Genomic DNA, 21,315 nt, shown 5'->3' on the forward strand with positions numbered 1-21,315 from the left:
CAATCCATGTGAAAGAATTAAAATTCTAATCATGGACTGGCTTGCACAAATAAGCAGCTAACTCCCTCAAGTGACACTAAAAAATTACAATGTAATGAATAAACCTAGGTAGTATACCTATGTATATTGTTCATTTGATCAAATGAATGGATAACAATTTGCACCCTATTTGTCTGAGGATTAGAGGATATTATAAAAACATAAAAAACAGAATTATCCAGATTATATTTAGTATCCATTATTAAAACTGCAATTATTAACATTTTTTAAATCTATAAAATAATTTTGTGCAGATCAAATTAGCATGAGTATTCTGGGTATGGTTTCTCAGAGTGATGGACTGAGATTGCTCACAATGTTAAAGCAATAGTCCCTAAAGGAATTACAAGCAACACGATACAATATTAAGAAATAAACAACAATTTTGTAACATATGGCACATATGTCGAAGTAAATAAAAATGCAAAAATATAGGAAGACTACAAGTCATGCGCAAGAGAACTGAATTACAATAAAGTTTTCAGGGGACACCACGTAAGACAATGTTCACAGTAGGTAGAGGTGAAATTTGGGGGAGGGGGTCTTTTCAGGTGCAATCTTTTTAGGTTGACAACCGATCCCATTCAAAGCAGAACGCAGAGGAACGGACAAAACAAAATAAAAGATGATACAGAAAGCAAACTGAGTTTTGAAAGTGGCCCATTTCTTGTGATCTGCCAACTTTACTATGAGTTTAGGAAAAATCTAATTTTCAGAAAGCTGTACGTAATTTGCTCAGATATTCACTTTTTATTGTGCTTAATCATAAATCTATCCATTTTAGGTGGAGAGTTCATAGCTAGCATGAGCCACACTAATGGGAAATGAAGTGGAATTATTCATAAAGGGTTTGAGCAGCCCCCCCCAAAAAAAAAAAAAAATCAGTTAACACAGTTTTGAAGAAATTTTGTAGAAGCATTTTACCCCTAGAAAACAATTCAATGTAATGCACTCACAGAAGTTCTAGCAGCTTATGCTAATGATTTCAAATGTGTTCTGACAGATTTGGCAGATTTAGTGAAGTTAAAACCTTTGCTTTCCCCTTCATCTTATTGTTCCACTGTACCTACAGAGACAATTCACTAAACAATTAAAATGTGAGTCACCTCCATTTTCAGCTATTCAGGAAAATGAAAGTCAGACAAAAGTCACAGAAAGCCACACGTCTTATCCGACTGGCCCTTTTTAAAGGAAGAACAAAAGGTATTTCTCCTTCATTTCCCATTAACCTCTATGCTCCTGCGCACACAGGATACATGGCGACCTCGGTGACCCGTGTCACATATCTCATGCGGCTGTGGGGACCGTTTCCTATGGGGGATGGTGACATTCAGTACGAGGATTCTCTATCTAGCCATAGTCCTTGACAGATAAAAGGTAGGTGTTGATATTTGTCCCTGGTCTCGCTGATACTGTGTGGATACACTCCCGATAAGCAAGGAGCTGCTAAGACATTGATGAAGTCTGAAGTGGAACTGACAAGCTCTGTAAGTGGATAACATCGTCAGGAGAAGCAGGCTGTTACGGTCTGGATTAGATTTTGATTATTTGACACAGGTGGGTTCACGCTAAGCAGAAATTCATCAGCACACTCAGCATTGTCTCAGCTTAGTACCAAATGTAATGCAGCGTTTTTTAGCATGTGCAATATTGCATTTTAATGTTTCCCAGTTTCTTGTCACTGTGAAGATTTGCTCATACGACTTCACCATCTTCATCTCTGTTCTGCTCTCTTTCCCGTGGACTTTATTAGTTATGCGCCACTCAAAACGCAGGAATCCACCGAGTCCTGTGCAAATTCTAATTTCAGCTTGATAAAGATAAAACACTACTGTAAAGAATCCGGTGATTTATGAATATGAGGCGAGCGAGATGAACGACTTATTGTTTGTTTGTCCAGAGAGCCTAATTCTCCCCATAACACCACAGCACATGAAAACTTAACAAGAAGGAAACCAGTTGCTAAAATAAAAGCCTTTCAAGCTAACAACTGAGCCTTCATGAATGTTTAATTAATCAGTAGTGACAAAAGGGAACAACAATCAACAAAGAGATGCCGATTTCCATTTCTTATGCATTATTCCCACTGGCAAATCACAGAGTGCTGTCAACTACCACTTTGCTCTCTACCCTATCACTATGGTTGTTACCGCACTCCACTGACAAAACCCTTGGAGAGCTACAGTACATTTCATTTGAGATCCAAAGCTGAGCAGCAGGGATCAAGTAACAGAGTTCAGACAAGAACAGTTCACTGTTACTTTGTGTTTACATGGATACTTTTGCATTGTGTTTTGTTCCTTTTTGCTTCCACAGCAGCAGCTAATAAGAGTCAGACACAGTTATCATGAGAAGCTGCACAGAAATATAGCTTTCCCTCTGAGAACCGATGCAAAGACTGCATCCTATGGGATGTACCAAATAGACTCCATTACACTCCTAACACCATCTGTCCTGGCGAGTTATGTCAGCTTTGTGACAGGTAACAAGAGGAAGCTCATTGAGGAAACACAATAACAAGTGTATACCACCCAACAACGGACCCCAGCATCCTTGCTGAACTCCTGCAATGTCAAAACAGCATAAAGACACACTCTGATCTCCTTCCTGCTACTGATGGAAGCATTTTCTTCTACAAGACTCCAGCTGCGCCGGGGTCAGTAGTGAGGCTCTCAAAACAGTGTAACAATCCACTTACAGGCTTCTGTCTGTCCTAGATGAGCTGCATTATCATCATGCAGTGGTCATTTAAATGCATGGATGAAATAAGAAGGAGAATATATGAATATATTAGCATACAGTGCAAGGGCAAAAGTTTTGCGTACCAGTTTGAGGGGGCTTGAGGAATAGTAGCTTGCAATTAGCGTCCGTCAGTATTGTCGAGCTAACTGACAGTTTATGGGTGCACATGCAAACATGTTTCTCAACCATGATATTATTATAATGCTTAAATCTTGAAGTAACAGCCGTCCATATCAAGCCTTTCCTACTTTGAGGACTGTTAGTCTTTTTTTCCTGTCTTACACAACAGTAAAGCCTAATTGTAAATGCTTTTGACACAAAATAATGCAGTCCACAGAGGTTCACCCTCTTAATCTCCTTGCCATTGTTTTCAACATCAATCAGTATTATATTCTGCACTTTTAAATCCTTGGATAAACATCTATTATAGTGTGCTATAATAATTTTACAGTAACTGACGGAAAGTGCAATACCCCCGCCCCCCACAAAAAAAACTAACCCAAAATGGCCCCTGACCTACACAAAGTGGAGAATAGCAGATTTATGCATGCCCTAAGGCAATATCTACATATGCTGCTGTAGCATGTCCGAAATGTGCCACTGGTGCCTTTCAGCTTGTGCAGAATTTTGATTGTGTATGAAAATTTTAATAAGGTATTTTATGCTTGCCACATGTGGTGAGTTATTTAATTTTACAATCTAATGTCTGGCTCATGTTTCCATATTGTTAGTTCTTTGTAAGTGAGCTGTTTGTTGAGAGCCTTCCCTAAGTGTGTGTCGACACTGACGCTCGATGTTCAGTCACAGCACTGAGCTATGGGTGAAGTCCTAGTGATTTGATTTGATTTATCATTCTTGTATTTTCATTTGTGGAAAAATACTCATAGCAGGCAAGCGTGTAAATAGGCATACTCATTTCCTCTTGTTCTTATTCACTCATTATTTTTATGCAATAGCCCATTAGAGATCAGCCGTCTCGGAAATCTCACACACTGATTAGGCTGCTGTGTGAGGCAGGGAGCAGAAATGAGCTCTGTCTGTATTGTGACTTACCAACAGCAGACATTTCTTCAACAGCGGCATGATACGGGCCTTCAGTGAACTTTGGTGCATTGTCATTTATGTCCTGGACTTTGATGATGAACTCAGTCATGGCCTCCAGAAGCTGGCCTGTAATAGCATTAGTGACTTTGGCGGTTAGTGTGTATTCAGCCTTCTCCTCGCGGTCCAACCTCTTCATCGCGTGGATGTCACCTGTCTTCTCATTGATGGCAAAGATGGTGCCTGCCCCCTCACCTGAAAGGCTGTATCTGGCTGTGTCATTTTCCACCTTGTCTGTGTGAAGCTGCAATTAAAAAGAGAAGAAAAATAAAGGATAACTTCAATTTTGCTGCAAAGTTCTCTGTTTTTTTCCCAGAGTGTAAAGACAAACTTAGGGAGCCGGGTGTGAAGAGCTTTTAATGAATGCAAGCTGATATGCTCAGCAGATTCTACAAGTTCTCACCACATAAATGCAGTTAAGTATACAGTATGACCATAATGCGTTGTTTGCACTGCTGTACTCTGTGGAAACTAGATACTAAACGTGGCTCAGCATAGCCTACACTTTGCTAAATGAGGCCCGCTGGGGACAATAGCTTTATAAGTTGCACAGGAAATGGACCTTAGTCTAGGTTGTTCCTCGTTATACATCACAAATACATCATACAAACATGTGTTATGGGGTATATTGCTCCCTACAGTATGAAATTTACCGGACAAAGACGTTAGATGTCCTTTCAATGTTCATTGTACTACACTGGAAAAATAAGAAATCCATTAAAAATTCAACAGGAAACTCTACACACAATGATGCATTCTCTCAAACTAGCCCCAAAGATACTGGACGATGGTTCATATTTCTCATTATTTTTGTAATTACCGTTTCATTAGTTCACTAGAACTGCATGCCCGGCTGAGTGGTTGGATCCCACTCACTGCATGGACTGAGTATAACTAATGAATTTGACAATGCGGCATGAAGCTGTTCAAATATCTGCGGACAGAAGAGCAGGCAAAATATTCTGCTGTTTCAAGTTAAAAGGGTCAACTGAAAGGGCACAGGATACAATGGTATGGACACAAAGAGGTCAGGGAAAAAGAGAAAGAGCCGCCTTTTGACTCAAAAGAAGCAAAGAATTTAATTTTTGCTCCTATAAACAGACAGAGCATTTCCTGTACTTTAAAGTCACCTTTCATATAAGCCTCTTGATCCCTAACGTGAGTGACTTTCAGAGGGGAGGAGAAGCAACATTTACAAATCCAACAATATAGCTGGGACATGGCTGGCAGCACTCCTCTTTTCAGTTTGTATTTTTGTCAACTTATGCGTCTCTTAAAAACACACATGAACACACACACACACACACACACACACACATGACCAAGTACACAGTCATACATCAAAACATCTGTATTCAGCAGCTTTAATTTCATTCCCTGCCACGGCGTTTCAACAGAGGTTCCTGTGGGAGCACGCTCAGGGTATAGAATAGCAAGGTAGAAATGTGTTGGTGACTACAGACCCCTAAACCCCCTGCAATGTTTTCAGAACCTGGCTTTTATGCATATACTGTCTCCGAGGTGTTGTTTGCAGACACTGACAAAGCACATTCGCTTAAATTGTCACACCTTGCACTTTTGTTTTCCTAATTGTGCCATCATTTCACATGAATGATGTAGCTCATTAACACAAATGCCTCGCAACATCCTGCACACTGAGAAACTCTTTAAATGAGCTGAAATTAATGATGGTCTGTCATTGGTTTTTTTTGTTTTTTTTTAATCCAATGCATGACTACTTGTGTGAAGTCTAAAGCCTGCAGCTCAGCATATATGACTGCATGTTGGTGCTTCCGACAACGGGAGGCAAACTGACTATTTTAGCTGCATATTGGTTTTGGTTTATTCATTAATCATAAATATTTTTAGGTAAGCATCCTGGATTTAATCCTGGTTTGTTTCAATGTGACGCTCCACTTCTTCACTCGGTACTTATGTAAAGAAAAAAAAGAGAAAAAGAAAACCTTTTTGATCAGGTGCAGAGCAGTACTGCGATTTTATAGTACTGTGATTGTGTCTGTTTCCATATGTAATGCCCACAGAGAGCTTACAGAGAGACTTTTTTAACCAGCTCAAACGTGCTTCCGTGCTGTCATCCAACTGCACTTTGCTCTATATAAAAGTACAGACAGTGGCTGCAGTGGACACTTTTTTATTGTTTTTAACACTCTGTTTCACTTCAGTACTGTGTCTGCTATAATCCCACTCTTCTCTGCGGCTGGCTGATGGACCAAAAACAGTTTAAAGAAGAGTAGCCCAAAGACTGGTTGTATATTTTTGACACTTGCCCCACATATTTTAATAATACCCCATTTGCCCCACTACCTGCTCTCTCCAGATAGAAAGCTGTGCATAGCTGCTCACACACTGCTTAGGGACTTCAAATGTGCTACCACCGCTGAACCATAATTTGGCCTTGAGGCAAGCTGAATCCTGCTTGTCTACTAGTTTTGTCTTGAGGACTGGACCACTTTTCATGTCTGTCTTCCCCTGCCTCCATCTCAGTGTCTGAGAGTCTTAAAAATCAAGCCCACTGTTGCCTGCTTGCCCCAAATAAAATTCAAATAAATTACGGCCCATGTTTATTCCAAGCTGGAGGTTGCTCCACGGAGTCACACTGCCATGTACGTCTGTGCTGTGCCTGTTCTCCTTTTAAACCCAGAGGACTTGCACAGGTGTAGATAATTTTGTGGAGTTGTATTTAAGAAATTTTAAACATTTTTAAAAACAAAAATGCAATAAAAAGTGTCTAAAAAACTACTCTGAAGAACAACAAAACATGCAAGTTATAAAGCAATCAAAATATTTTAATAAAAAAAACCACACCATAAAAATCACACTGCGAAGTGCTATAATTACTACAACCTCAAGACACTTAAATAGTTTGAACAAACAAGTGAATAGATCGAACCTAAGTAAAAATAAATAAATATTTAAATAAATAAATATTTATTTAAAAATAATCAAGTTTGTATTGTATTATAGTCCCAGTACTGGCTTAATATGTGATGAGAGTGGAGATTAATTCTTGCTCTCTGAAATGCTTATCCATGGTCGTATGCTATAAACTCATAGCATGCTGGAAACGACTTACAGTATTATCATGTGACGAAATAAGATGCTGTGGTTTTCTCACATACAGTTAAATCATAAAAGCTGATTTTAAATTTAATTTCATCATGAGTATGGATATTGGTGCCTGTCTGTGTTTCTCACGTACTGGTCAGGATGGGCCACAACACCTTGTACACATGGATGCTTGAGACATGGCATGTCAGATTGTTTTTCCTCATTAATTAACCAAGAACACCAAACATAATGAAAAATATTAAAATTAAGTTGCTAAATTAAATAGACTGCGTCAAACACCTAACCCCTGTTTCCCACCCAACAAACATAAGATAGCAAAGACAGTTTTGAAGCTGAATAATCTGAAAAAAAAAACATTTAGAAAAAAATTAATGCCCACTAAAGATGAGTACCACTGAGTAAAACACATTTTGAGCTAAGATGGGGTTAAATCTTTTTTCTCTTAGCTTCTATAAGCATTTTTTTTCTTTCTTTTTTTTTTTTAAAAAAAAATGACATTAAACCATTGTATAGCTTCAAGGTAGAGCAATGTTGCCTTGTCACTGACAACTAACAAAAATTCAGAAGATGAATAAAAGCTTTATAGAAAGGCACGTTGTGTTTCTTTTGAAAAAGAAAAGTCCCACATTCAGTCATTTTCCCAGAAGCTGCCACTTTTGACTTTAAATTCACGAAGGGTTGAGTTGAGCTAGCTATAACCAACAACAATCCTCAAAACTGTCTCCTCTAAATGCCCTGGGAACCCACTTCGTACACAGCCTTCACACTAGAGTGCACAAATTCTCATCAAAGAGTACAATTACGTGAAAAAAAAAAAAAAGTCTGTCACAGGTCCCTGTCATTAACTGAGTTGCCTGGGCAACTAAAACAGCACCAACAATCAGTGACATTGACTGTGGCATTCAGGAAACTAACAGATAATGGATAACAACACTGTAGTTGTGATGATTATGTGCTACACTGGTGTCAGAAAATAACAAGTATTCTGAGCACAGGGTGAGGAAAGCTTACACCACAATGTCTGTTGTGTCTGTGTTGATTTTGCATTGGCCTAGTAAGAATGGCATTGACGATATTAGTCTTGGTATAGAGTCAACGCATTGCTAAAACTCAAACAATACTCAAACATACTACTGCTGTCATGGGTATGTCCAGTCTTCTCATAACTAAGCATCGACTGCATTATTCCATGAACGTAAACTGAATCTATCACAAAGAAGAAATAACGTTGTCTGTATGTGCAGCAAGTGCATCCAGGCTCTGAAAGTTATTATATCTCTGGCCTTAGCCGCTGTAGGTCAGGTTGTTGAAAAGACAGACATCCATATGTTTTGAAGCTCCAGTTCAGAAAAAAAGCCTTGGTTGACAGAAGATATTTTCCTGTGGCAATACTTGAGTGCTCTGATGTCTGCCAGTATATATACACACACACACACATAGAGAACTGCACACCTCCATTTGCCAACCGCAACTCCCAATCAGGGGCTGCATGGGACTGCTTATCCTGTCAGCGGAGGAGGAAACATGTCAGTCCCTGCTGAAGATGAGCTTTTACGGCAATCACTTGAACAATCACTGTGTCCTAATGAGGAAGATTCTACAGATTCTACTCCCACATATCGCCCGCCCCCACCCCCGCCATGGGCCTGGGCTCCTGATGCTTAAGTGTAGCCCTACAGAAGAAACTAATGATTTCCCTAGTTGTCAGGCCAAATGGTAGATAGGACATGTTCTCCTCCTATGTATGTACCAGTAGGACTGTAGAGGGAGAGAGAAAGACTGACGCAAAGAGGGAAAGGGAGGAGATACTGTCACTGTGATGCTTGTCAGCTACCGTCTGCAAGAACAGACTTCACACAGTATGTCGGATTGCTTTCTGCAAAGGCTACTTCAGTTGGAGTAAGGGTCAGAGGTTGATGAATTCGATCTGCAACTGTGTTGGTTTTTTATCAGTGGTGGAAGAAGTCAGATACATTACTTTTGTTTACGGAAATGTACAAAAATGTAAAAATGTTCCAGGTCTGCGGTTAATATTATACATGGAATCACAGTGTTCTAGCAAAATATACGAAAGCAGGAAAAGTAAAAAAATTTTTTCTGCCAAAAAAAGAATGAATGAATGATTTTCAAATTATCATATGATACCAAATACTAATTACATTCTGTTACTGACAAACACACAATTTTGTCTTATTATACTGGGTAGTTTATATATATATATATATATATATATATATATATATATATATATATATAATTTTATTCCTTATAGCCATTAAACAGTTGCAAACAATCTGAACAGAAGATTCATGTTTTGCTGCTGCTGAAAAACAAATGTATTTTTTAACAAAAGCCAGCTACAGTTTGCTGAAAAGCTGAAAAGTAATCCATCTATAAGAGCTATAGTAACAGTTCAAATACTGTGCTATTTAAAATTACACATTCCTTTCTAAAATATCAAAGAGTGGAAACTCCAAGAATCAGAAAGAGGTACCAATACAGTACTAGTACCCCAAATTGCCCACTAACTCAGGAAAAGCACTTAGATTCTTTCCACTGTTATTACATAATACAAGCATTCTGAACACATTTAATGTAGCACACTGCCAAAAGTGCAGGACAGCATGAAGAAGTGCTGTATAATGCATCACTGTGTTGACTCTAAATGTCATGTTTAGCACAATCCCGATGTGGGTTTGTTTAACTGAGGTTGCGTGGTCTGACCGGCCGATAATGTGGAGTAGAAATGCCATGTTAACCATTAAATATGGAGAAGACGGCATGTTGTTATGTAAAATGTATACGAACCCCTCAAGGCCGTGCACTGCATGAACTAGTTCACATAGCACCTTTTGTAAGAGCCAGATGTTGACCTTTTTCTATTCAGCTCAGTCAGTTAATATGGCCCAGTTCTCCTCATCTGTTCAGTGTAATGCCATCTCACAGAAGAAATCCAAAGAATTAATTTGAGAGGGCCCCATACTGCAATGAGGGATCAATAGAGGGTAATTCATTGCCACTGATAAAATTAGAGCTTTTTTGTTCCATCTGTACACCCTCAGGCAACTGTAGCCTAAATAGTTACTCCAGATAGATTCTACTCAAACATGTCTGGAATTAATTGTAGCTTCCTCCCATTTGTTGGATTTTGACTCTGTTAATTACACCTACATGAATAATCTGTAATTCTAAATATTGCAATAACATTTTGAATGTACGGAACAGATGGTGCGATGCATGATATATGATACACTTAGCTATTCTTGGAAACATTTTCCCTCCAGTCTGTCTCATGGCACGTAGCGGTTTATCAAATTGGACAGAAAAGTTCCCTTCTGGTGTGAACCACAAAAGACTTTATTGGAGGAAATCATATAGTGAAGCTCTGTGATGCCGGGGCATTGGAAATAGAAAGTTTAATTCAGAAATATCATAACGTGAAATGCTGTCAGCTCTTCAATTCTTTATACCACAAATGAGGCCAAATTTAAAGGCGTTAAGTAAATGCGTTCAGATGCTATGTGACTCAGTCATTTTTACTTCTGTGGTGAGCAAATATAGATTTTTTTACATACCCCAATCAAGATAAACTGTTTTAAAGGCTCCATTATCTACTGCTGCTCCTTTGCACATGACACAAAGGAACTGATTCCTTTGGGATTTGTAGCCATTGGTTGCCATATAACAATAATCAATATTGCTTTTTTTCAGAGGTCAATCACAGTATTCACGGAGGCCAAAAAGAGAGAAGAGTGCCTCACATATTTTCCTCTTCATTTATTATTACTGCTGACACTCTTGCTTTATTGAGACAATGAGAGAGAGATGGTGTCACGACCCATATACAGGGAAAGGTGATGGTCTGTAATTGAAGCCAACTCCACACAGAAAAGGTACAGTAATTACAATCAGTAAAGAGTCTCCCAGTGTTATACCCCCTCCACACACACATGCACAGAACTGAATTGTCAGCAAGCTATCACCTTTTGCTTTCGTTCTGCTTTAGTTTTTCTCCCAGACAACAATGAATTAATGAGACAAACAAAAAAGGCAACAATTTGTACTGCATTTGTGCGCAGTCTGTACCAAGGTCAATCAGGGCTAATGTGTTTCATGTCTATCCATGCACTTTGAGCAATGGCACATGTGTTCCATTCACTGCCACTGGCACTTTATTGCTTCTGGAGAATAAGTCAAAGTCAAAGCAGCTACCTTTAGTAAAAGAGGGCAACACAATTAGATTAAGCCACCCATGAAAAGCCTTTTGTTTGTGAATGTTGATACATTGGAGGATGCATTTTAATCATAGCGGGGTACAGTGTCACCACAATGAGAATGGGAAACAGGAAAATAAAAAACAATGGCGCATTATGCATTCAGGCTGTCGGCAATATTGGCTCTCAGTTCAAGAAAGACCTGTTGTATGCAAGTAATCTTCAGTATAGATTTTTACCGCCTGCTCATTATATCCTGGTGTTAGAACAAGAGAGAACTGGACAATCAGTTAGTTGGTTGGTGTGTGCTTGATATAACCAGAAAACAAAGGTAAATTAAAGCAACACGACTTCTGATATAACACATTTGTCCAATTCATGGCTGCTCCACATGTGGCCCCTGAAGAGCTCAGCAGTCAGATTTAAGCCTTTGTGAGAAAAACCTGTGATTTGCAAAAAAGCAAACAAACAAAAAACGAGGAAGAAATATTGTGAACAATAAAGAGACAGTGTGTGAAAAAGTGTAAATGAGCTCAGCTACAGGGCTACGGCACACATGCCGAGTGTTAAATAGAGGGAGATTTTTTAACATTAACCTCGACTGCTGCCATTACCCTACCTGTGGGCCACAAACTTATCGGTATACACAGCATGCCGAAAATGGGTGGGTGTGGAGAGGTGCTAAACGAAACAAGCTTAATCAAGGACCACAACAGTTTTCTCTTTCTTCTGTGTGGCCGACCTAATCAAATCAAGGAATGAGATTGATTTCACGAGGTGCAGATGGATCCCGTAGCAAGTCTAATTCAATGTGCCGGCTCTCCACTATGATGTGTGTTTTCTCGGTCCAGATGGTGCTGCTCGGGTTTGTAATTCATATTTCAACATTTTACTCCCCCTTCCTCCCTCTCTCTTTCTTCCTTCCACCCTCTCTCTTTCACTCTCTTTTTTTCTGATTTTTGCTCGTCGTTTAACAACCAAGTAAATGTGTACTGATGTGGATAAGTATCATAAACTCATCTGTCAAGCTTGTGATCCTGTGATCTTGTTAAATGTCACAAACAACACATGCCGGCTGGTGAGTTTTATGGAAGAGATCTTGGAGCTCAATTGTTGGAAAGCAAAGCAGGAAAAAGCGATCTGTATAAACTGAAAATATAGCCTTCGTATAGAATTATGTTATGTGGTAAACTATTTAAAAAGATTTCTATAGAATTGTTTCTAACTCTGTAGAAACAGTTCAAATGTAACAGTGTTCGCATATCCATCATTTCAGGTAAATAACTAAAATAACAAGGTGGTTTTAAAAAAAAAAACCTCAACATTTTCTTACAATCTTTTAACCAAAAACACTAAAACAAACTTACCTCTCCTAACGGTGGCAAGTCATATTCAGATTAAGGAATGTATAAGCGTGATTATGAATATTTGATAAATAAAGAAATAAATAAAGCCATAAATTGTTAGATAAATTAGTGGACAAACCTGCAATGGGCAATAATCAAAGTTATAATTTTGAAAACATAGTTTCAAATGTGTTTCATGTATAGCATATGTAGATATACTCAGATTTCCATAATTGGAAGGCACGCAGAGTCGGAGCCATTCTTTTGGGCTTATTCCTGTGGAAAAATGCAGATGTGCTCCACAGTGCCTGTTCGAGCTGTCAAAGTCATTGTTCTCAACCTGAGAAGTCTTGCAAATTAGCCAGTTTCAATGCCAGCTGCCACTGCTGGAAAGGCATGCATTGCTGGTGTTGAAAATTCCTGCAGGTACCGTATACAATACATTATCTTTATGTAAGTTTGAATAATGGGTTCTGACAGCCTTGGCTAACCACCTTTTTGACTTGGAGCAAAATTCTGCTATATTTCATTTCATCTTTATTCTTTCTTAAAACAGACACAGACTATGGATTTATTATTTGTTAATGATGATAAATGCAAGAAATTACTCTAATCTTCTTTGAATGCCAAAAATCTTCCCATAAAGTCAGAATAGGTTTTTTCAAGTAACTGTTGCCAAAAAAGAAAAATTATATCATGCATGTGTAAAAAACATCTAAGGATAGGAACATCGATCTCATGTCCAGCAGGATCAATATCGCAGCTACATTATGTTGACTAAGACTTTTTTTTTTCATATCAGTAATCTATGCCAGATTTACAAAGAGATCCACAAAGTCCAAACTCATAGAGTCACAAAAAGGCTTTGCACTTATCAGCTGTAGTTTTACCGTATTCAAAGCTAGCGTATCTCTCTATGGGATACGGCTTTAAAAATGCAGGTACTGGAAAGCAGTATTTGCACAGACCTAAGAACAAAAGGCAGTATAAATGAGGGCTTCGTTGGCTATATTAATAATCATCTGTGCCTTCTCCTTTGAGAGGCCTGTGATATCGAGTATCATTAGACATGCAAATAACAGCTCCATTTTCCCGTCCATGGGATTAGGAAGGAAAGAGAGAAAAATGAAGAAGAGGCATGGCTGTGGCAGAAACAATTAAGCCATCCTCTTCGCGGAAGCACTTGGCAGCCAGCTTCAGATTGGTAAGGGAGGACAGGAGGGGTCTTTTGGCTAGGCAGCAATGTCAACACGCTTGTCTGAGTGAATGTGCAATTGCACAGAGCATTGCTTTAAGATGTCAGATCACCTTGGAGTGGACGGCTGCTACAAGAACAAGCACTCCTTCTGTGTGTCATGATGCCACTATACGTGTTTCACACTCTGTCTGGAACACAGACCCAGAGACATAGAGTGGGGAGGGAGGGAGAGAAAGAAGAACAAAGGCACAAGGAACAGAGAAAAAGTAGACAAGAGAAAGGAGACAGAGTCATTTCTGTTGTCTTACATGGCAGATTGCAATGACATTCTTTTTATGCCTTAACTCACCTAGCACGAACAACCATCGAGTGCATTGCCACATCGCTCAGGGACAAAATCCCCGAACTTCATCGGCCACAACAAACAACTAAGGACTTACATAATAAAATCTTTTGGCTAAAAGGGGGCAACTTTTGCTTCCAGTTGCAACATGCCAAAAACACAAACTAGAAAGAGAAATTATATCAAAGGCTCTCCTAGAATGCTGCACTTGCGATGAAGTACAACTAAATATTTTTATACAGTAAAGTAAAATTCATTTACTCTTCCCTTCGCTGCGCACAAGATGGGAGTGGGCATGAAAATTGCTTCTCATAACCCATTTCCCTGATTCCCTTGTTGCCTTCACTTCATTTCCAAGTTATCCTCATCTTTCTACTACTTGCTATCATATAACAAAGCTACCATCTCTGGAAAAAAAAAAGAAAAAAAGAATCAATCTTTGTCTGTTAAAAGGTTGCCTAGCAAAAAGTAAGAAAGCAGGTTAGGTCTTAAGGGTATTATAACAGTAAGATGCAGTTGAATTAAAGAAGCTTTTTTAAGAGCCAAAAAAAATGGCAGTTTCTCTCTGTCAGCTTATAAAGAGTAAGGTAAAAATCATTAAAGATGCCAAATCACAATGCAAGATTGGGGTTGACAGCACGCAGCCTACTGAGTTCAGTCCATCGTCTTGGAGACGTGGGCAAGACAGTGAGTCAAAAAGTAAGAAAGTCAAAAGTGACTCTCTGAAATGCTCACGTCTCCTCACATCTCTCTCTCCTTCGCTCCTTCCCCGTCTTTATCACTCTCTTCCTCCTCTCCTGCTCTCGCACTGTGTCTTTTTCTGGAATCGCCCGTCGGTAATGTCAACAGAGATTTCACGGCACAGTGCCGGTGCATCAGCCAGGCTCACATTTCCCCTACCTGTGATTTACATCAGAGAAGAGGCTCATGGGGGATTTTCCATGCCAGCAGAGAGATGGGAGCTGTGACGGTGATGGTGGTGGAGGGTAAGTAGGAGGTGGGGGTGAATGGAGCCAGTACCCTGGGGCTTGACGCAGTAAGGCACTCTAACAATAGTGGCGTCGACCACCCGGCTGAGAGATGCTTTTACTGCAAAGGGAACCAGCATGACTGCATTCAGGCCTTCCTCCTTAAATGTCACCATTCTCCCTATACAGCACACAGGGCTGACTGAGTTATTTCCAGCATATAATCAGTATATACTGTGTTTCCGATGGCTTAAATTTATGTTTTTACCTCATATGTAGACCTTTTTTTTTTTTAGATATATTCAAAAGACAAAACAAAAAAATCTGCACAGCAATTGTTTTAATGGTTTTAGCCATATGGTGGCATGGTAAACACTCCACCAAACCAAAATAGTATTAATACTGCAATTATTTTGCAATTACTATGTAAATTAAAAACTGAGGTAGACAGTAGTGATTATATACTGAGCACAGTTTTGGATTTCCAAACATGCCCCTTCAGTGAAAGACTTGGTATAAGGTGAGCAGAATACTAACTCACACCAGCCAGTCACAGACACTGTGGATCCTCTGGGATGAAATTAACTGTGTGTTGTGGTTTCATGCCTGCTGCGTTTTTGTGTCTGTTAAATTGGGTAAGATGAAGAACTGGATTATAGTTTGATTGTTACGTCTCAGAACTTCAATAAAAAGATGGAGAAAACATTTTGTAGAACACCTGTAATCATATCTATCAACGAAGTGGCGCCGCACTAAATCTGGGCCCCATGCTAGACGAGTCTCTATACTCCATTTACTGCACCCACTGTCATGCCTGTAAGAATAACTGCATCACGTGCAAACCGATGCATCCAAGGTGGTTGTTAGGGGTTTCACTAACTAAGTGTAGCACTGTCTCACATAGTTCTACCTATTTTCTCATTGTATTCTATTTACACTTTCTTGCTTTTGCCATAAGGCTTTACAAAATTGGATATGTCAGTTTTGTCCAGGTCTTAATTGAATCATGAAAATATAACAAAGGTGGAAAGTCATAATACTTTGATTCCAATATTAAGAAAAGCTTACATAATGTTGTGTTTTATGAGCAAAATTAAAGTAACCTCTTTACACGGATGCCTAGTTTTACTGCTAGTGCTGGTGGGGAGCTGATTCTGCTTTTGTGCGCTAAGACAGCCAGCCTGAAACTGAATGTTATATTCTATTACATGGAGTAAGTTCTGTAAAAAGAAAATCATAATGGACCTTATCTGTGGACTGCATCTGTAAATCATTTCTGAATTTATTTCTGTTGGCCCACCAGAACCACTGACAGGAATTTTGATTTTGCTATACTGCTATACTCTTTTTTTCTAGCGTTTTTTGAGGGAAATCATGACATGTATAATAGACTAGGATCCATAAGTGAGCGCTACCCCCAAACTCTTGCAGTGGCATAATATGACTTTAGGCAAAGGATTAGAGAATGCTATCGCTTTCAAAATGATTTTCTACTCTTAATGAGCTACTTTCAGCTGCTCCCTTGTTCACGAGGGGTTGTCACAGCAGGTAGCGCCACATATGTGATTTGGCAGATTTTTACGCTAGATGCCCTTCCTGACACAACACTCACGGGATTCGTGTCTCCTCCCAGGATCAAACTGGGGCTCTTTTCCTTATTAGGAAAATGTGTACATACAGCTAAATAATAGTGTCATTTAAGCTGTAATGGACTTATATTTCACTTGCTATCACTAGGATAACCTTTTGAACTTATCATTCTAATAATTACAAAAATGTATATACCTAAAAAAATGTGTACATTGTACTAAAAAAATGTCAGAATTGATGACTGTTGTGTGAACTTCAGAATAAATGTGATCTATTCCTCCTTATTTCCAGGAAAAAAAACCCATAACTGAATGGTGTACATTTCAGTCACATTTTATGTAATGCAACTTGGGTTCAAGACCTCTGTTTAAGCAGCAATAATATCCTACATGCTACTGTCTATTAATTAACTGAAACCCCAAATAAGCTGCATATATTTCAGTGATTACATGTCGAATCCCAACATGTGTTCTGTCTGACTGCTTCAGATGTTTAACCAACAGAAGAGTGCACACAGCGAAGTGAAATGTGTTGCGATGGTTGTCATGTCCGGAGCTAACCAGTTGGGATGCGCCGTTGGTACGACATGCCATTTGTCTCCCGTAATAAGACATGAGAGCTCGCAGACATTTGAAGAAACTCAGCACTGCAAAACGACTCCTTCCTGGAAAGACGCACAGTGAAGCTTGCCAGGAAGGCTTTTTTTTTCCTCAGTGAGTCACTCTGAGTGTGCATGTGTGCTTAAATAAATGTGTGCACAATTTACCGTTCTTTCTTTTTGTTTGTTTTCTGTTTTTTTTATGCGTGTGTGCGTGCGTGAGTGAGAGAGACAGAGACATAAGTGTGTGCATCCTTGCTTGCTAAACTGTGTGGAAAACACAGCCTGTAGTGTGCATATTAGTTTGTGTGTATTTGTATGTGTGTGTCCCTGTACAAATGCCCCCTCCCTATTACAGCTGACTAGTAGATGGATGCTGGCTGTCACACCTGCCTGACTTTGTTCCTGCCAGATGCGGTGGGGTCACAGGGAAAGCGCCCAAACACTCATCAATCTCAACCATTGTCCAACATTCTTTCGGCTCCGGCAACAGCTTCCAATATCCATTTAGTCGCTCCAGATGCTGGCAAAAATGCTTACATACACAGAAACAGGGTGGCCAAACCTATTGACCTGCACTTTCAGTACGGGTGGATGAAAAAACAAAGGATGTCACAGCATCAGGGATAATCTCTAAGAGTCTGTAATAAATAAAAGTTTAACTTTGCAGTTACTCTGTGAGGTCGTCATCGTCATTAGGCTGGCAGTAAAAGAAATTGAATTTGGTGTGTTCCCAAAGGCTGCTGTCAAGTGTGATGCTGTGAGCAAGTGCCAGCATAACCACTGCTACCTGAGGTCTTTTCATTTAATGACATCAAAGCCAACCGGAAGGTTTGGAGTCACTTTGGAAGAAGAGTTAAGGTTGCACTGAAAGGTCTAAAGGACACAGGTATGAAACAAAACCAGCCACATGACAGTGTCAACGAGTCCCAGGTGGATTTTGGAAGGAAGCAAATATACTTGGGTAAAAAGTTTGGCAGCATATCTAAAAGTGAAATAATGTGCAGATTTTTACAAGCACACTATTACGCCTTTGTGAACGAACCAAACTCAATTACATTTGAAATACACTCCAGTTACGGTTGCCATAGAGAAAAATAGAAGCCAGGAAAGTAATTTTCATCGTTCTAGTTTGTGCGGTTTTGTTGTTCCCTTGATAGGAAGCAGCACTTAAGTAGCCAATCCACTAATGGGAGGTTGGGAAATAGAGATAGAAACTATAAACCTGACAACTAAATTTTATCCTGTTGAAGTTTTTGCTTCCTACCACTCAAAGAAATGTTTTAGATGAACTTGTATTACCTGAAATATTTATGGCAAACTGTGCAATAGCAGAGGAAAATTTGAACACCACTGAACAAAGACAAGCTACTGTGTCGTGTCTTTGAGATGGGAAATTATTCAAGCTCTGTTTATAGTTTGTTGGTCAACTGTTGTTGCTGTGGTCACACTGTTGTCTTTCAGAAAGATGTTTTTATGCAGTAGCACATCTTTTTTTGGGATGTAGCGTAGTTTCTCAGGGTGCTAAAATGTTCTTCAAACAGTAATGGTGTGAAAATACAGCCCTCTCACATTCTCTTAGCTTTGACTGCCTCTCTTCGTCTTCCTCTCAGCTACGTTTCTCTGCGTGTCTTTTCTGCATTTTCACCCCTCAGCTCTTCCTCTCCCTTTTTAATTCTCCATCTCCTCCCCTGGGCCTCCTGAGGGTTGGGAAATAATGTACACAAACATAGCAGGCAAACGGGAGAAGCGCTTGAGTTGTTTACGATACGATAGAGGAAATAGAAAGAGAGGGTTGAAAAAAATAAGGCGGAAGAAATCATCACAGCGTGCATTTCCATTCGTGTATACACTTTAATTGTGAAGAAATCAGAAAGTTGGGAGAATTCACATCAGTGTGCAGATGCACTTTGATGCTGTCACTCACACGGTATGAGACTTTTGATTAGGACTTGTCTGTGCACTGGAGGCTCATGACCACACTTGGCAGACAGGAGCCATTAAAATCCCAGCAACCTTGGCTCCCCTCTCAATCCCACCGTCTCTCTTTGTCTTCCTCGCTCTCCCAACTGGGTCAGCCCTGCGAGAAACGTGATACTGAAGGTAATAGGTTGTTCTTCTAAAAACATTAAATGAGTTAAAATTATTCATAGAAGAAGAATTATTTATCTTGAACCAAGCAGATCATTACTGAAAGAACAAGTGCAACTTGTATCTCTTCTGATAGATTCTAGTGAATTCAGTATTACTATTTAAATATTTGTGTATATATAATATTTGTGTGTATATGTATATACCAGATATATTTAAATCTTCAAAATTAATTATTTTAATTCCTCAACTGCATTTTTCCACCAGTACTGGTGTATTTTTTAAAGGCAGGACTTCTATTTTTAAGATTTTTTTTGTACCTGACACTGGTCTCTCATGGTTTTTAAAGACTTTTGTCTCAGCAAAAAAAAAAAACTATATCCATGACTGCAATGGCAAAGTGCATAAATAAACAAGTATTGATTTCCAAATATATACAATGAAGGTAAGAAGAAAGCACACATAAAGTCTAAAAAGAGAAACTAAAAGTAAATAAATAAAGTAAATGCACCTCGTGATTTAGTAGCCTGTAGAAACACCTTTAGAAGTAGTAACGTCAAGTAATGATTTTCTGTATTACTTTATCGGCCTGTCACACTTCAAAGAACTTTGACCCACTCTTCTTTACATTACTTCAGTTCATTGGAGTTTATGTGTATTAATCTATGCACAGCTCTCTCTCCTGGCATAGCATTTCAATTAGTTTGAGGTCTGGACTTTGACGGGGTCATTGCAAAACCACGATTCTTTTCTTTTTTCATTCAGTCATTCTGTTGTTGATTTGGTTTCACATCTGACTCTAGAATACTTTGATACACAGAGCAGTTCATGGTCAACTCAATGACTGCAAGGTGCAAAGGTCCTGTGGCTACAAAACAAGCCCAAATCATCATCCCCCACCACTGTGCTTACAGCTGCAATGAGGTGTTTGTGTTTGTGCTGATATGTCATGGCACTGTGCATTACAGCCAAACATCACCACTCTGCTCTGATCTGTCCAAAGAACATCAAAAGTCTTTGTTTGTTTAGATGCAATTTTGCAAAGCTAACCTGTGCTGCCATGTTCTTTTCAGAGAAAAGAGAATTTATCCTGGCAACTTTTCCAAATAAGCTATTATTCTTCATTTAATTTCTATTTTTACTATCATGGACATTAATATTTAACATGCTAATTGAGGCCTGTAGACCCTGAGATTTAGCTCTTGTGGTGTTTTGGAGGTTTTCTGCATGCTCAGACCATGGGGTCAATTTGCTGCGTTGTCCACTCCTGGGAAGATTGATAGCTGTCCTAAACATTTTCCACTTGTGAATAATCTCTCTGTAGAATGAAGGACTTGGAAATGGTGTTATAACCCTTCCCAGATTGATGAGAAGCAACAGTTGAAGCTTTTTTGAGATCATTGCTGACATCATTTCCCATCTTTCCAAACTACTACTGCTTTTCTAGAGGCGGTCACTCTGATAATTGGTTAATGAAGTGCATGTGGTTATCAGCACCTACCTGCCACTTCCCTTCTATGGAAGTGATAATCATTTTTGTTAAGTAAATAATGGCATAGTGTAACATGTCATATGGTGTTGTTCATCGGAGATTGTGCTTTAGAGTAAGGTAAAAATTAGGTCGTACTTAATTTTAAGACCTATTACGGACCATATGAGTTATTCTGTGTACTAAGGCCTAAGACTATTTTCTTCTAATCTTTTGTTGTCTTATTTGTTCTGTTAGTGATACATATATAGTGTGTTTTGGAAGCCCACGGACGTATGAGTGAACAAAAAACAAATACAAATACACCCCCCCTTAAAAAAAAAGCACATTCAAGTGTAAAACCTTTATTTCTATGAGCAGTGTCCTCAGATACACAGGGCAACATCCTCAATGCTTTTCCAGCATGGACCTTCATCCTTCTGTTCCTTTCCTATGTTTCTCATCTGAAAAAACTAATCTATACAAGTGTTCTCAATGTGAGCTATCCTTCACTCTTCAATAGATAG

General features: G+C 39.1%; 1 protein-coding gene across 2 annotated transcripts in view; it reads right to left on the minus strand.

Annotated features, from left to right (window-relative positions):
* Positions 1 to 21,315, minus strand: part of cdh8 (cadherin 8) — a 98,363-nt gene that overhangs the window by 57,829 nt on the left and 19,219 nt on the right. For both annotated transcript variants that reach the window (XM_063480253.1, XM_063480247.1), the window contains exon 3: positions 3,835 to 4,126. In XM_063480253.1, coding sequence (XP_063336323.1) covers positions 3,835 to 4,126 — 292 coding nt within the window. The remainder of the gene's footprint in view (positions 1 to 3,834; positions 4,127 to 21,315) is intronic.

The sequence above is a fragment of the Pelmatolapia mariae genome, linkage group LG1 (genome assembly GCF_036321145.2).
Source record: "Pelmatolapia mariae isolate MD_Pm_ZW linkage group LG1, Pm_UMD_F_2, whole genome shotgun sequence".
Taxonomy (NCBI): Eukaryota; Metazoa; Chordata; class Actinopteri; order Cichliformes; family Cichlidae; genus Pelmatolapia; species Pelmatolapia mariae.